This window comes from Plecotus auritus (assembly GCF_963455305.1).
Source record: "Plecotus auritus genome assembly, chromosome: 7".
Classification (NCBI taxonomy): Eukaryota; Metazoa; Chordata; class Mammalia; order Chiroptera; family Vespertilionidae; genus Plecotus; species Plecotus auritus.
The window spans coordinates 120,029,780-120,045,741 of record NC_137774.1 but is presented as its reverse complement, the minus strand read 5'-3'; the positions used below and the strand labels follow the sequence as shown (position 1 = coordinate 120,045,741).

Genomic DNA, 15,962 nt, shown 5'->3' with positions numbered 1-15,962 from the left:
AGTTCTCCCATGATCTTCCCCTGCTGCCCCACGCCACATGCATTTTCCCTTTCTCCCTGCTTCTCTCCTTTAGCCACAATGAACTTGGGAGCCAGTTCAGTGCATGGACACCATGTATACTTTCTCTCTGGGTCTTGAACACTCTTTACCTCCTAACATCTATATATCTTGAAGTCTCAACTTAGCTATCATTTCTTCCAGGAAATCTCCTAACTTTCCCTAGGGAATGAAGCATTTCTTCTATGTACTTCCATAGAATATCATATTTTCTTTTTCCATCAATAACATTTATATGAATTCTACCTACTTCATTACAGTAAACGGTAAGATCTATGAGAGAAGAGACATAAGTACCCATAAGTACCTTCTTCACCATTAAATAAATATCAGTGGTTGTTAAATGAGTGAGTGGTAATCTTTGTTAATGTGAAAATAACAGCATTAAAAGGCAGAGATTTAGTTTCTTAGTAGGATAATTAAATATAAACATATACCATATTAACTTTGAAACAAAGCATTTGTTTAATTTTTTTCTTGCCCTTTACCCTTCTCTCTCTCTCTCTCTCTCTCTCTCTCTCTCTCTCTCTCTCTCTCTCTCTCTCTCTCTCTCGTTTTTTGATCTGTATTAGATGTCATCAATCTTACAGAAGAAGTACAGTGGATCAAAGTCAATACAAACATGACTGGCTATTATATTGTACATTATGCAGATGATGACTGGGATGCACTAATCAAACAGTTGAAAATAAATCCTTATGTCCTGAGTGACAAAGACCGAGCCAGCCTCATCAACAACATCTTTGAACTTGCAGGGTAGAGTATGCTTGGTTTTATTTTGTTTATTTGTTTTTTAAACAAGTGATATTGAGGAAAAGAACATTTTAGAAAAACAGTTCAAAAGAACTAGCATGTATCATGTATTGCCTGTTAGGTATAAGTCATTTTGGAGGAACTGGAAAATGTCAGGCATAGTCCTTGTCTTCAGGGACTTTATAATCTATAGTGAAAAATTAGCTACAATATTGAACAGTTAAGTAACAAGATTTACATAACATTTCAAGAATGTACATGCCAACAAGCAGGACCCATATTGCTGAATAAATTGATGTAGTTCAGGCATTGTTTTATTTATTGATAGAATTCTTTTCAAGCAGCACTTGGTTTGTGTGATGCTTAGTGCTTTACTCACTAGTTTGCGGGGCAGCTCTGATATCTGGAGCCTCCTTATTTATGTACCACTTGCCTCTTCCATCACCTCGTGTGCTACTGGAATCCCAAAGCCAAGAATGGTAGAGACCTTGTGTATAGAGAACCTTCGGAATAGGTAGATTACCAATTTAGGTTGTTAATGGGTCTAGAAACATAAAGAATATTCAAAAGTGTTCCTCCTGACTGCTCTTGACCTTCCTATTTTGGTTCTTTTTTTTTTTTTTTTTTTAACGAAATGACATTATATTATCTCAGCCATCATTGTTATGATTTCTATAAAATGGTTGATTTTAAGGATGTACTCAGCATAAATTAATAGGGACCTCCCTTTAACAAGTTTGACAAATAAATTCCCATATAAATAACTTTTTTTCAAATTCTCTTTATGCTACCTGTTCTCACCTGGTAAATATAAGAAATTTAAAAAACAAATAAAATTAGTACTTTTAATCATTTCTCACCTAAGATGTTGTAATTCCTGAGTTAGTGCACTTTACAGCTGACATGGAATAAAAACGGAGCAATTGATTATCATTTTTTTCTGAAATGTGTCTTTAACCTTGGGTCACACACATGAACTTAATCAAAGGTAATCATATTTAGTCTAACTTTATAGAATGACACTCTCAGCTTAAATTTTAGGTCTTTAAGACACCATCTGACCATAAAACTTCTTCTCAGCATGCATTCAGTTCATCTGCCTTTCTCAGCATGTTTACTTTTTGTGTTCTTTTACCCTTTAGGCTAGGCAAAGTGCCTCTTCAGAAGGCCTTTGATTTGATAGGTTATCTTGGAAATGAGACCCATACTGCACCCATCACTGAAACCCTGTTTCAGACAGGCCTCATCTATAACCTCCTTGAAAAACTAGGATATATGGATCTGGCCTCAAGACTGGTGGTGAGTCTGCCTTTTTGCCAGCTTCTCTTTGTTGATTGCTTTTAATGTGATGATTCAGCAGTAATAGGCTTAAAAAGGAATGAAATTCTATTTTCTTCACTTTCCAAGAAATCTTTATTTTTAATCAAAATGTCATTGCTTACCATGAAGAGTTGATAAAGGCTTAGCATGATGTGATCTTGTTTGACTATCAGCAGAGATTTCTCATACCGCTGTCACATGAAAAGAAACTTTTTCTATTCAAATTTTTATATAGTAAATGCTTTAAATGGACCCTTTTGAAAAGCAGTGCTCCCATTAATATCCTAGTAGTCTATATTAAATGACAGTCCTGTTTGTGTTGTTTGTATTGGGGTTATTGTTTAGGAGCCCTTCTGATACCTGTCTTATGGATGAGGATGCCGGTGGATATGTTTCTCTGCAAAGCAGTAAGGGAGTCTTGGTATTGGAGACTGTTTTCCCTTTTTTAAAAAACCAGTTGTCTGATCTTAACAGTTGTTATTTTAAACACTTTCAGTGTTAAACTGTTGACTGAGTCTCTAAAAGCTTGGAAGGGAGTGATGCATCCTTTGTTTTATCCAATTTTCTGAATCAGCACATTCTGACCACAGGGTTTGCTTTGTAAACTAGTTAGGTTTTCCAGGGACCAAGCAAAAGGCAACTTTCAGGAAAAAGAAGAAAGTATTGGACCAGGAATTAGATTAAGTCTTTTAGGGTTTTGGTGTCTTCACTGGTAAAAGGAAGGGGTTGGATTAAATCTTTTTTTTTTTTTTTTTAACTCCTTTCTGCCACTTTTTACTGTGCATCCCTTATGATGAGTTCTTATCACAGGCATGATTCTCAGTGGTGGAAGGGAATGTAGGGCAGGTGGGCCATATGCAGCTTGAATAACACCGTCCCTCACAAGTTTCTGATCTGACCCCAAAGGAACCACCCCATCCCTACCATAAGAGAGATTCTTAAGTTAGATGATTTCTGAGGTTTCTTCTAATTGATAGATTTTTATCATTCTCCTATTTCATAAGGCTTTAACTACCAGCCTTAATAAAAATCAGCTCCTGGAATGTGCCCCAGCCCATAGTGGCATTCAGTAAATGTGGAATGAATAAATGAGCGAGTCACTCCAGAAACAAGTACATGTCAGTGTTTATTATATTCTGTACACCATGCTTAGTGCTTAATGTTGATTACCTTGTTTGATCCTCACACAACACCAAATGGGTATTTCTACCTCCATGAGATAAATGAGGAGACTAAATAACTTCCCCAGACTCACTTACCCAGTCACTTATAAAGCTGAGATTCTAACTCAGATTGGTTTTACTTCAAAACCTATGCTTTTCCTTATGTTGCTATATTTTAAACTAATTTGTATTCTAACAATGTCATCATTCCAATGATACCTTTTTGTTGGGAAAAATCAAAGCTTTTTCTTTTTTGCTATTGTTCTTTTTTAAACTGAGGTTTTAAATTAAAACAGGTTGAAAAGCTTGGAGACCATGTGTTTAAGGTTTAAAATCACAGACCCACATCTAGTGACTTCCTTGAAAATGAAATTGTCAACTTACTATATGAGATTTTTTTTATACCCAAAATGTTAGTAACAGTATTTTTTATAGTATTGATGTGCATTTCCAAGAAGTATACAGCTAACTTATTGGTCTCTTTGGGGCAAAGTTATAATCTGACACAGACTTTCTACTGCTAGCTTATTAAAAAATTGGCCATTTGTTAGCCAGTTCAGCCACTGTAGATGGACATTTGGGTTCTTTGGAGTTTGGAACTATTATAAACAGTGTTGCTATGAATATTCTTATACACATCTTTGATGAGTTTCTATGGGGTATGTGTCTGGAAAATGGAATTGCTGAATCAAAACATATGCATGGTTAATACTGTACTACCAAATAATTTTTTTGAAGTTACACCAATTTAACACTCAATCAGCAGTGTATGAGAATTCAAGGTCTGTTCTGGATCTATTTTTTTGTCAACACTTATATTAATAGTAACCTTTTTCTTTTAGCCATTTGGATGGGTGCACCATAGTATTGTAATTTTGGCTTTAATTTATATTTCACTAAGTGAAGATGAATTCCTTCTGATATGTTTATTGACCATTGGGTGTTCTCTCTCTTTTTTTATATTGAATTTTAGAGGAAGGGAAAGAGAGAGAAACATCGATGTGAGAAACATAGATCAATTGTTTCCCGCACCCACTCTGACCAGGGATTGAACCTGCAACCTGGGTATATGCCTTGACTGGGAATCAAGCCCATCACCTTCTGGTGTATGGAATGATTCTCCAACCAACTGAGCCACCTGGCTAGGGCTGGATATTCTCTCTTGTCTTGGGATATTCTCCCAAGTCTTTCATTTGTTTTTCTACTGGATTGTCTGCCTTTTTCTTATCGATATTTAAGACTTTTTTTAAAGACTTCTTTATATATTCTACTTATGAGTCCTTTGTTTATCTTGTATATTTGCAAATATCTTCTCCTACTCTGGCTTGCTTTTTCACTTTCTTAATGATTTTTTAATTAGCATAAATTCTTAATTTTAAGGTATGAAATCTGCCTAGCCCAAGATATTCTCCTAAATTTTCCTCTGAAAACTTTTTTTTACCTTTTATACTTAGATTTATGATCCATTTGGAATTGATTTTTGTATATGGTGTGAAGTAAACATAAATATTAATTTCTTTTCAATATGGGTATCTAAGTGATCCAGCAGCAGTGTACTTCATTGTATCCATTTTTTATTATAGAATTTCTATAACTACTTTGGGGTTATTAATGCCATATCAAATCAACACTATTTGGGGTAATATATTAGTTTCCTAGGGCCATCGTAATAAATTATTACAAACTGGGTGTCTTAAAACAACAGAACTTTATTATCTCACAGTTCTGGAAGCCTTAAATCAGGGTGTTATCAGGGTAAGGTTGGTTTCTTCTGAGGGAGAATCTATTCCATGTGTCTCTCTCAGCTTCAAGGGCTTGCTGGCAATCTTTGGCATTCCTTAGGTTGTAATTGCATTACTACAATCTCTGCCTCTGTCTTCACATGGCATGTTTCCTGTGTTTCTTTGTCTGAATTTCCTCTTGCAAGGGGACCCATCATTGGGTTTGGGCCCACTATAATCCAGTATGACCTCATCTTAATTTATTTACATCTGCAAAAATCCTGGTCCCAAATAAGGCCACCGTCACAGGTTCCAGTCAGACATGAGTTTTGGGGGCATACTGTTCAACCCAGTATAGGTAGCAGTGTTAGCATATGTCACTCACTTCTTTTCGGTATTAAAGAACAGTGTTGGTACTGAATGTACTCTTAAGAGAAGGCGGAATAGCTACCTACTCTGAAGCTGCCCGGAAGCTACTCTTCCTCTGCTTCTCTCCTTAACTCTGTTGAGGCCCAGTGTCATGAGACACTTGGTAACTTACCTCAAGCTATCCCTGTGCTGAGACTATAGATGCGAAACACAATTCAAGGAGTTAAGCCTTTTAAATATTTTTCTAATCAAGTAGCTCTGCATCTTCATTCCTGATGATGACTTCCAGTTTGCTGGGCAGGTATGTGTTTATTAAGAACATACTTCAGAGTGGGGTCCAGAAGGCGAGGACAGGAGGCTGAGTATGTGTTTGGAAGACCACAGGCCCTTTTACTGCTGGAGATTGCATAGCTTGATGGTTAGTTAAAAGGTTAGCTTCAGTTCATCAAAAGGGTAAAACTGTCTCTTTAAAATTATTATTCTAATTTTAGGACATTCTGGTAGCATCAAAACTCTCAAAATATGTAGTCTGACCCACTGTAGTCGGAGATTGGAATGGCAGACATTTCTGAGTCTCTGGAGCCAATCTTCAGTAGTATTTATGATTAGGACTGGTGTCTAATTTTTATGTCATTGTTGCCAGAGCAGAATGTACATTCATTGGTCATTTTGTTGTACAGGCTGCACATACCTACGTAGCACATACCCATATATCACATTTTGTGATGTATGCTGTGGTGTTGTGGTGGGTAGGGTCTGGAGGCACACTTGAATTGTGTTAGATTGTTCACATATGATGTTAACATCTGATCCTAGCTATATCCTGTCTCATCACTTATAAGTCTGTCATTCTTGTACGTATGAGGGATTGGTGGGATAACCTTTTGCAATAAAAGCTGACACTTCACTTTTAAGAAGCTCAGTTGACCCACGAAAGAACTCCCTGGACATATCAGTGTAAAATTAAAGCAGTAAATCAAAATGTAATACATAGCATAAGTTCCAGCATCTATCCCTGTTTTATTTTTTAAATCATTTTATGTTGTTGTTGCATTTTATTACATATCCAATGTTTGTAGTTTGTATAGCCCTACTGAAGTGTCAGAGGAGGAAAATATTCAAAAGGTTTAACTCCTTAAATTGTGTGTAGCATCTACATTCCCTCTCCCCATTTACCATTTTCACTTTATGGAATCAGAGGATGGGATTCTAATGTTTAATGAGTTTAAATTTCAGAAATTAATTTAGAACCATAGAAAAAATAGTTTTAATTTTATTTATAAAAGGCAAAGGTAATTCAAAGCACTTGTTATGGTTAGTTAATACTAAAAATATAACCTGGAATTTTCTAAAAAAGAATTATTTTTTAAAAGAGAATATTTTACTTTTACTCTATTATGTAATCATTTGAAACATATTTCAAATCAACTATTTTGGTAATTCCTCTTGGTGTACAGGGAATAACTAGTAAAAATTCGCCATGTAATTCCGATGGAGTAACTGCTCAGGAATTAGCCTGTTCAAGGTTCAGGCTCCTCTTGCCTTCAGTCCTTTCCAGTGACATTTTTTTTGTACTGGCTTCTTTATGTTTAAGTTACATCTCAAGGAGCATTGGCATTTTTCTCTGCTGAACTTTTTTTTAATGTTCTTTATTTCAGAGATGGGGAGAGAGATAGAAACATCAATGATGAGAGAGAATCATTGAAGGGCTTCCTCCTGCACGCCCCCTACTGGGGATTGAGCCTGCAACCTGAGCATGTGCCCTGACAGGGAATCAAACCATGACCTCCTGGTTCATGGGTCGATGAGTACATTCAGTACCAACACTGTTCTTTAATACCGAAAAGAAGTGAGTGACATATGCTGAGCCACACCAGCCAGGCTCCACTGAACCTGAATAGTATTTCAAACATGTGACTTTTTTTTCTTTCTCATCCCTTCTTTATTTTTATTTGACAGTTATGAGTAGCTTTTAAATTTCTTTTTTCCTTCAGTCACTTGGGATGGTTTGCTATCGTGATGCTGTTGAGGTCAGGCCAGTGAAGATAGCATGTACCAAAGTGGTCATGTGTATCCAGGAGGGTCTGCATCGCTTTTATGTTCCTTGCATTATCAATCAGTAAAGCAAGTATTTTTCCACTTCACATCCTCCCAGTGACTCACAAGCTTACTCAGACATTCCACAAGGTGTCTGTTCTCCTTTTTATTGCTTTTGAAGCAAGCAAACAATAGCAAGTTATCATGTCATCACAAACTTTGAGTCCTCCTTGCATGGATTCTTGTTTCCATTCTCATAGTTCCACAAGAGATTTATTCAGAGGTCTTCTGAGAAAGTGGCCTCGCAGTTTACAAGTCTCTGCCTAGGATTCATTTTAAGTATTGACAGTGGCACTCTGTAAGAATATAATGCTCTATGAAGAACTTGAATTACTTTTCTGGGGTTAAGAGTTTTTGTATTTGGTCATCTCTGGTACTTGTCTACTTGAGATGAGACATGATAAGGGTAATGCTGTTAAAAAAGAACCAGTGGGAAGAACTGCCCCTGCCCGAGACCCTGCGGGCAGGACATGGCTGTAAATTTTTTATTTTATTTTGTTTCTTCTTATTTACAGCCATGAGGGTTTTCTAAAAAATACCTCTAAGCATTTTATATTAAAATTTGTGTTTCTTTTAGTAGCATTCATGCATGCATATTTTATATGATGATTTTTAAAAATCCCGTGTGTCCTCACCCCTTCCCATGTACCACAGCTTACAACATTGAAATATTTCCATATACTATGAATAGCTTTTATACTTTTGTTGTGGGGAGAGATGAAAAAGAAATAAGAGCTATATTGATTTCTTAATACTATAAATATACATTTAAGAATGACATTTTATTCCGAAGAAACTATTAACAGTGGACTGAAATAGTGGATAGTATTACTGAGTAACTGAATTTCTTTCAGAGTGATAATAGAGAATGTTCTTATTTCTGGGAGTTGCATGCAAAGTATTTATAAATGAAATATCATGATATCTGTAACTTACTCTCATGGTTCAGCTAAAACCATAAAAATGTATGTGTATGTATGTGTGTTACATGCACATAGAAACAAAGCAAATGTAAGAGTATTAAAAAACAGTGGATCTAGCATATGGGTGTCCATTGTACTATTCTTGTAGCTTTTCTGTAGGTTCAGAATTTTTTTTATAAATATTGGGGGAGAAAATAACTATAAACAACCATACTTTCCTACAGTACTCATTTTCTCACTAATTAGATTAATTTGTTACAGCATCAATATTTGAAGTATTTATTTAATATTAGATTTAGAAACATTTAAACAGTAAAGAACTATATTTTTCTCTCTCGTTGCTTTTTGGATTTATGAATTCTAAAGTCACGAGGTCAGGAAGTTCCAACTTCCTTCTAGCAGTGGTACTTTGGGTCAGGAAAATAGCTTCTTGCTGAGTACACACTGAAGAAAGGTTCCCTACTGCAGAGAAGCCATTAATTCTTTCTGTGTTATGTCATTAAAAGTCCCTGTTGGCTCTAGCAGCCTTTTGTATAAACTTTGTCATTGAATGGTTCATCTCAGCTATTTGTGGGCAGCTTATATTTAATGAGTAATATCTCTGACCCTCTCCCTCTTTTTTTCCTTGGGTAAATGTTGGGAAAAAGATATCTAGTTGTCCTGATTTTCCTGGTTGTCCTAATTATTATTATTCCATTGTAATCTATTTTGTCTCTCTAGACCAGGGTATCTAAATTGCTTCAAAGCCAAATTCAGCAGCAAAATTGGACTGATGATGGCTCCCCATCTGCTCGAGAGTTGCGGTCAGCCTTACTAGAGTTTGCCTGCGTCCACAACCTAGAGGACTGCAGCACTACTGCCTTGAAGCTGTTTGACGATTGGGTTGCATCCAATGGAACTCTAAGGTGAGGTGTGCTTTTACTCAAATGAACTCTTCCTCTTCTTTACTTCACATCATGTACTAAAACTAGAATCTTTTCATCCTGGGTCATACATGTTATAAAACTGAGTGTTAATGTGTGTGAACTCTAGGCACTTAGGTTCTCAAATAAGACTTTTTTTATTGTGGTAAATTACATACAACGTAAAATTTACTATCTTAACAAATTTTAAATGTACAATTTGGTAGTATAAGCATATTCACCTCGTTGTGCAACAAATCTCCAGAACTTTATCTTGCAAAACTGAAACTTCTTATCCAAACGAGTCCCCCGCCCCCCCATCCTTCCCTTATCTCCAGCCCCTGGAAACGACTGTTCTACTTTCTATTTTATGAGTTTTTACTGCTCTAAATACCTCATTTATGTGAAATCATACAGTATTTGTCTTTCTGTGACTGGCTTGTTTCACTTAATATAATGTTTTCAAGCTTCATCCATGTGTCAGAATTTTCTCCTTTTTAAGGCTGAATAATCAATCCATTGTATGTATATACCACATTTTGCTTGTCCATTCATTCACTAATAGACATTTGGGTTGCTTACACCTTTTGGCTCTAACCAATAATGCTGCTGTGAACATGGATGTACATATATGTCTTTGAAGCTCTGCTTTCAGTTATTTCAAATATATACCCAGAAGTAGGATTGCTGGATCATATGGTAGTTCTGTTTTTAATATTTTGAGAAACTGACACATTATTTTCCATAGCAGCTATACCATTTTACATTCCCGCCAACTGCACAAGGGTTTCTTCCAGTTTCTCCACATCCTCACCAACACTTGTTATTTTCTGGGTTGTGTGTGTGTGTGTGTGTGTGTGTGTGTGTTTTATAGCAACCATCCTAACGGGTGTGAGGTGTCAAAGAGTCTCTCTTAATTTAGGAATAAAACATAGCAGGTGGAGTTAGCAATTAGTAAAAATAGTTTGATGATGATCGGTTCTCTCTAGGTTCCCTATTGGGCATTATGGAAAAAGATTCAAGCATCATATAAAGAGATTTTAATAATGGCAGAAAACTATGCTCCCTCCCCTCTTCTCATCCCTCGCTCCGTATTTCTACCGTGGGACTTAGCACACTGTATTGTAATGAATATATTTCTTGTTCTGTACTTTGTGATAGCCTGTGAGTTCCTAGAGGCAGAGACTGTGTCTCTTTCTTCCCCTCTCCATTACCCAGCCAGTCACCTGCTTGGTTCTTTGTGGATGCTCAGCAAATAGTTATTGTATTAAATTGAAGTCATATTTCTTCTAGTCCCACCAACTAGGAAAGTAGCAGCCACTAAATTAGCCATTTTCTTTACTGTTGGTTAGTTGTACAGTGAAGACTCTTGTGCTGTTCTGCTCTGACCCCTAAAACATTACCACTAGTCATTTCCTTACCTTTGAATTTAGGATGTTTTTGTTCTCACATTTGAGTACCTCTCTTACAGCCTACCTACTGATGTCATGACTGCTGTGTTCAAAGTCGGAGCAAGAACTGAGGGCGGCTGGTCGTTCCTCTTAAGCAAGTACATCTCTATAGGTTCTGAAGCAGAGAAGAATAAAATACTTGAAGCTCTTGCCAGCTCAGAGGATGTACGGAAACTTTACTGGTATGAAACCAACCAAGGAATAGGATAATGTAGAAACCAAAAGTATGAAAGCACTGTGCTGCAAGAGTGGAGAGCTCGTTTCCTGTGGGATCTCGCTTTTACTCACAGGCCAGCCTGACTTGGTCCGTGGGGTAAGGAGCCCACATGTGCTGGCTTTCAGCTCAGGAACTGGACAGATAGGCAGAAGGTGCTTTGCCCAGAATTCCAGCACCCACCTACTTTCTGCTTAAACACGGCTTCGTCCCCTTGGCATGTTGTCTACTTTCCACAGTTAGTGCTTCATTCTTTCTGGTCAAGGCATTGCTCTGTCCAAGCTGTCATTTTGAAAATGCAAACACTACAGAAAAAGGGATTATGTAAAAGCATATAGGCTCTACTTTCATATGAATTTGTCAGACATTTCCTTTCTAATATTGACCGACAAAACCTGGAAATGGGAGTTTCACGTGCGAAAGAAGGGCCATGAGCAGGGCCTCCTGACCAAGGAGCCAGCAGTGGTGGGGCAGAGGAGCACCGGGATCCAAGGGAAACATGAAAGGAGCTTGAGGGTCAGCGCTGGGAAGGTCAGAGGGAGGCGTTAATGTGTCACTGCTTCTCTTGTATAAATGTACTCAGATAAATCCTAAGTGTCCCAGAGATGTCATCAGCACCGGCCCAGACCTACTTTCCAAAGGATGCGCTGTAAATAATTATTTTCCTTAACGTGGTAGCCAGCCTCTGATCCACGCAAACAGAAAAGTTTGTTCTAAATTGTAATATTTTTTTGTTTTAAACAAATAACACACTAATAAATTCCCATTATAAAGTATTTAAACAATATCTAAGAAAATGGAATAAAACATGAAAGTATCTCTTATATGATTCTCTCATATGATCCTTTACTTCCATTGTTATACTCTCTGCTAACAGTGTCAATCCTGGTCTGTATATTTATATGTCAACATAGTTTATACTATCCCCATTGTTTTGTGATGGTCCTTTCAGCCAGTGATCTTCTCTGAGATTTGCCATGTCAGTTCATGAAGCCTACTTCATTTGTTTGCATGGATGCATAGTGTTCCATAGTAGGGCTCCATCATAATTTGTTTAACCCATCACAGCTTGATGAGCACTTGGGTTTTCTTTCTATTGAAAGTATTGCTGCATTTTGGGGGGAATGTGTTTTCTCTGTATAGACAGATTTCATAGCGCAGGAGATGAGAACTGCTTGTGTTCAGATGCCAGGCTGCAGTATTTACTAGCAATGTAACTGGGGCGATTACATAACCTCCGTTTCTTATAGAGTGGGTGTAGGTAATAATTGCCTTTTTTCAAGCGTTGTTGTGTCAGCAATTTAAAACATTTTCTGGTACATATGAAATATTAATAAATAATAACTATGAATATCAAGAGTATATTCTGAAATGTGTCTTCATTTTCACATTATTTAAACAGCCCAGTTTTTAAAGAGTAATAATATACCTTATATTAAAATCAATTTTTTTTCTGTTAAGGTTTTTAACAGAAAAAAAAAATCAGTCTTCAGAATTATAAATTCTACCAGGGTTTATTTCTCAAATGTCTTTACTATATCAAGAAGTATGTATTATCTCAGAAGTGCTTATCTCATTGGTGAATTCTTTCTTCATTTAAAAAAAAAATGACAAGTTTTCAATCTATTGATCAATCTTAAACTAACCCAAAAGTGATATCCCTTGAATTGCTACAGAGCTTTAATTAGGAGACCAGCACTAATCTAAGTTCAATCATCACTTCATCATGAATAGTTATTTTGGAAGCTAAACCTGTTTGCTTTTCAGGTTAATGAAAACTAGCCTCAGTGGAGATACCATCCGAACACAAAAGCTGTCATTTGTCATAAGAACAGTGGGCCGACATTTCCCTGGACACCTACTGGCATGGGATTTTGTCAAAGAGAACTGGAACAAGCTTGTACAGAAGTAAGTTTCTCAGAATTCCAGCTTTTAGTGTTTTCAGTCTCTGCACTTGAAAACTATTCCCAATGTTGTATTGGTTCACAGGCCTTATGATTGCTATGAGAGGAAAATGCTTCAGTAACATTTAACCAAAACACTCAGAAATTTTCACATTTGTAAGCATAATTCCATAATGTGAATCACATTTGGGTACTAATCAAGCCTAGCCATGCCCGACTCCAGGTCACTTAGCTTAGCATGGCCATGGGCTAAATCAGAAGAGCTGTTTAGTTATGTTTGTTGAAAAATGCCTCTTCATTGCCAAGGGATCAGTTCAGAAGTCACATCCAGGCAGACAGCACAGATGGGTTTTTGTTTTTTTCTTTTAAAGCAATAATAATACATTTCAGGATGTTTGCTATGATTTTTTGAATAGATCAAATGGATTAATAATTTATCTGGTATTGCCAGCTCCTGCCTTTTGTGCCCACCTTTCCTTCCCACAGGCAGTAAGTGCATGTAGGACTTCTCCCGACTTCCGGAGCTGCAGTTCCCAGCAGAGGGACGAGACTGCTTTGGCATACGTAGCTCTCAGGAAAGCATTTCCTTTGCATTCGGGAACTTAGCTTACCAACAGCTACCTCATTTTTTGCTCTTGTATTTGTGTTTCTTCAGGTTCCATCTGGGTTCCTATACCATACAAAGTATTGTTGCTGGATCAACTCACCTGTTTTCAACGAAGGCACATTTGTCAGAGGTTAGTTGTGTAAAATGCTACTAACAGAGATGGGGTATACCTTTCCTCTCAGGCTGCTCAGTTTAAGTCAGATGGTGGCTTTTTGGGCCAATTCCTGTTCCTCTTCTGCCTTCATCAATGCTAATGATTCTGCATTGGGTTGCTTCTAAAGGCTGGATATACAGCAATGAGAAACAATTCTGGTGAGGAAAAATTCTGATTCCATTCTCAACAATATCCCCTTGTCTCCCTGACGCAAATAATTTTGTAGTTAAGAGCAATAGATGCCAAGTTTCTAAGTGGTAATGAGATTGTTGTGAAGAATGCAAGTTGAAGGGTAAAGTTGGCCACCAAGCCTAACTTTAGACTTTATCTCAATTGCTATTACTTGGCTATTTTATTTTAAATTTGAAAAACTCATCCTTATGGGAGTAAGGAGAACGCATTTTTAAAATTACCTCAGTTTAACCATACTTGATTAGTAACTTGATATAACTACCCTGGATATTAAAATACTTTTTGTCTATACTTTCAAGACATCAATCAACACAGCCGATAACTAACTGAAAGTTTATTTGAAAAGGATATTCAGAGTTACGTGAGATTAACTGTTATTTTCTTCTTTTGAAATATTTTTGTGTGCAACTTACAGGTCCAGGCATTCTTTGAAAATCAGTCAGAGGCAACCTTCCAGCTTCGTTGTGTCCAGGAGGCTTTGGAAGTCATTCAGTTGAATATCCAGTGGATGGAGAAGAACCTTAAAACTCTGACGTGGTGGCTGTAGCATGCACAACTGCACCTCGTTTTGTCACCCGTCAGAGAGCTTGTTAACTTGGGCTCTGTGTGTTAACTTTTGCAAAAGCCATGGTGAAGCCAAGGATCGCTGCTGAGTTATTTGCACTCTTAGGAGTTGTAGTTCGCTCAGGGTCCATCTGTATTTCCTGTTGGTCTTTCTGAAACGTCTTTGGGCAGTACGTAGTTATTTATTACATTCACTTATATGCCAACATCTACAAAAACAACAAGTAATTTTTATGCTTTGAAGATACCCAAATGGGGAATAAAATGGTTTGGGATTTGTTCTATTTCTCAGTATCCATAAAGTACTGACCCAGTGAAACAAGGAAAGACCTACCATGGGAGCCGCCAGTCATCGTTGCAGGCTGCTGGTTTGTGAGCCATTTGTTGTTTCTTGTTGATAGAGTTATTGAATGTGGGAACACTTCAAAACTATGGCAATCAGTGAAGTCGATGAAGCATGCAACTGTAGAGAGCTGATCTCAGGTGTGCAGATCTACTTTGATTTGGGGTTTTGATTAATCCTTTATTTCCTGGAAAATTTTTAAATAAGATCTATTATAACTATATTTTTTTTCTGCAGAATAGCTAGGTGCTACAGAATTTTTAAATTTTTGTTATATTAAAAAGCTAAATAACAAGGCCAAAAGATTATATTTTCCCAATGTTTAACATTTTCTTTTTCATCTTTTAGGAAAAGTTTCAAACTAAGATAGCTTTAATTATAATTATTTTATTCATAAGTTTCAATATTCTCCATATCTGTACACCTTTACCACTCCCTGCCCTAAATATACCTTATGTTATAAATAACTATTTTCACAGTTAGGGCAAACATTTTGTTATACTGGTGTCTTTATCATTACTTTATCACTGTTACTAAAAATATAGGTTGTTTTTAGATGCCTTTTGGCATGATAAATTATAGACACTTTCTCTCTAAATCATACCCATGGGTGGGTTTTTCATTTTATTATGATAGAGTAGCACATTGGAAACATTTTAAAGTAGGGCCTTGGAGAAATTGAACATTTTTATTTGAAGTTCACCATAGTACCTTAAAGGAATGAGAGAATGTGAGAAAGGAGTAACTTGATTCGTATGGAATATGGTGGGCTTTGAGATTTTCCCCACTATCAAATACAGTACTTTTCTTTAGTTGAAAAATCATAGTTTTATTTTATCATGGCCAAACTAGCAAATTAAAGGGAATGTCGGAAGGAAGGAAGGAAGGAAGGAAGGAAGGAAGGAAGGAAGGAAGGAAGGAAGGAAGGGAGGGAGGGAGGGAGGGAGGGAGGGAAGAGAGAGAGAGAGAGAGAGAGAGAGAGAGAGAGAGAGAGAGAGAGAGAGAGGAAAGAAAGAAGTCTAAAACTATATGGCATTTTTACTCCTTTTAAAGGAGAAATACTGTACTTGAATTTTGTGAGCTCTGCAGACTTATATTTAGATTATGGTGTTTCTTTGATTCTTAGGAGAAAAGCTTTCTTCCAAATAATTCTTGTACTTTATATTGTGTTTGAAAACATATTTGTACAAAAAAGGATAATTATCCATTTTCAAGCACTTAAAAACAC

The 15,962-nt window shown here is 36.7% G+C and overlaps 1 protein-coding gene across 1 annotated transcript in view; it reads left to right on the top strand.

Annotated features, from left to right (window-relative positions):
• Window positions 1–15,740, top strand: part of LNPEP (leucyl and cystinyl aminopeptidase) — an 89,565-nt gene extending 73,825 nt beyond the window's left edge. The window contains 7 exon segments of the mRNA XM_080678497.1: window positions 630–813; window positions 1,953–2,109; window positions 9,124–9,308; window positions 10,777–10,938; window positions 12,738–12,878; window positions 13,530–13,611; window positions 14,243–15,740. Of these exon segments, the coding sequence (XP_080534623.1) occupies window positions 630–813; window positions 1,953–2,109; window positions 9,124–9,308; window positions 10,777–10,938; window positions 12,738–12,878; window positions 13,530–13,611; window positions 14,243–14,374 (1,043 nt within the window). The 3' untranslated portion in view covers window positions 14,375–15,740.
• Window positions 15,741–15,962: the final 222 nt, after the last annotated feature.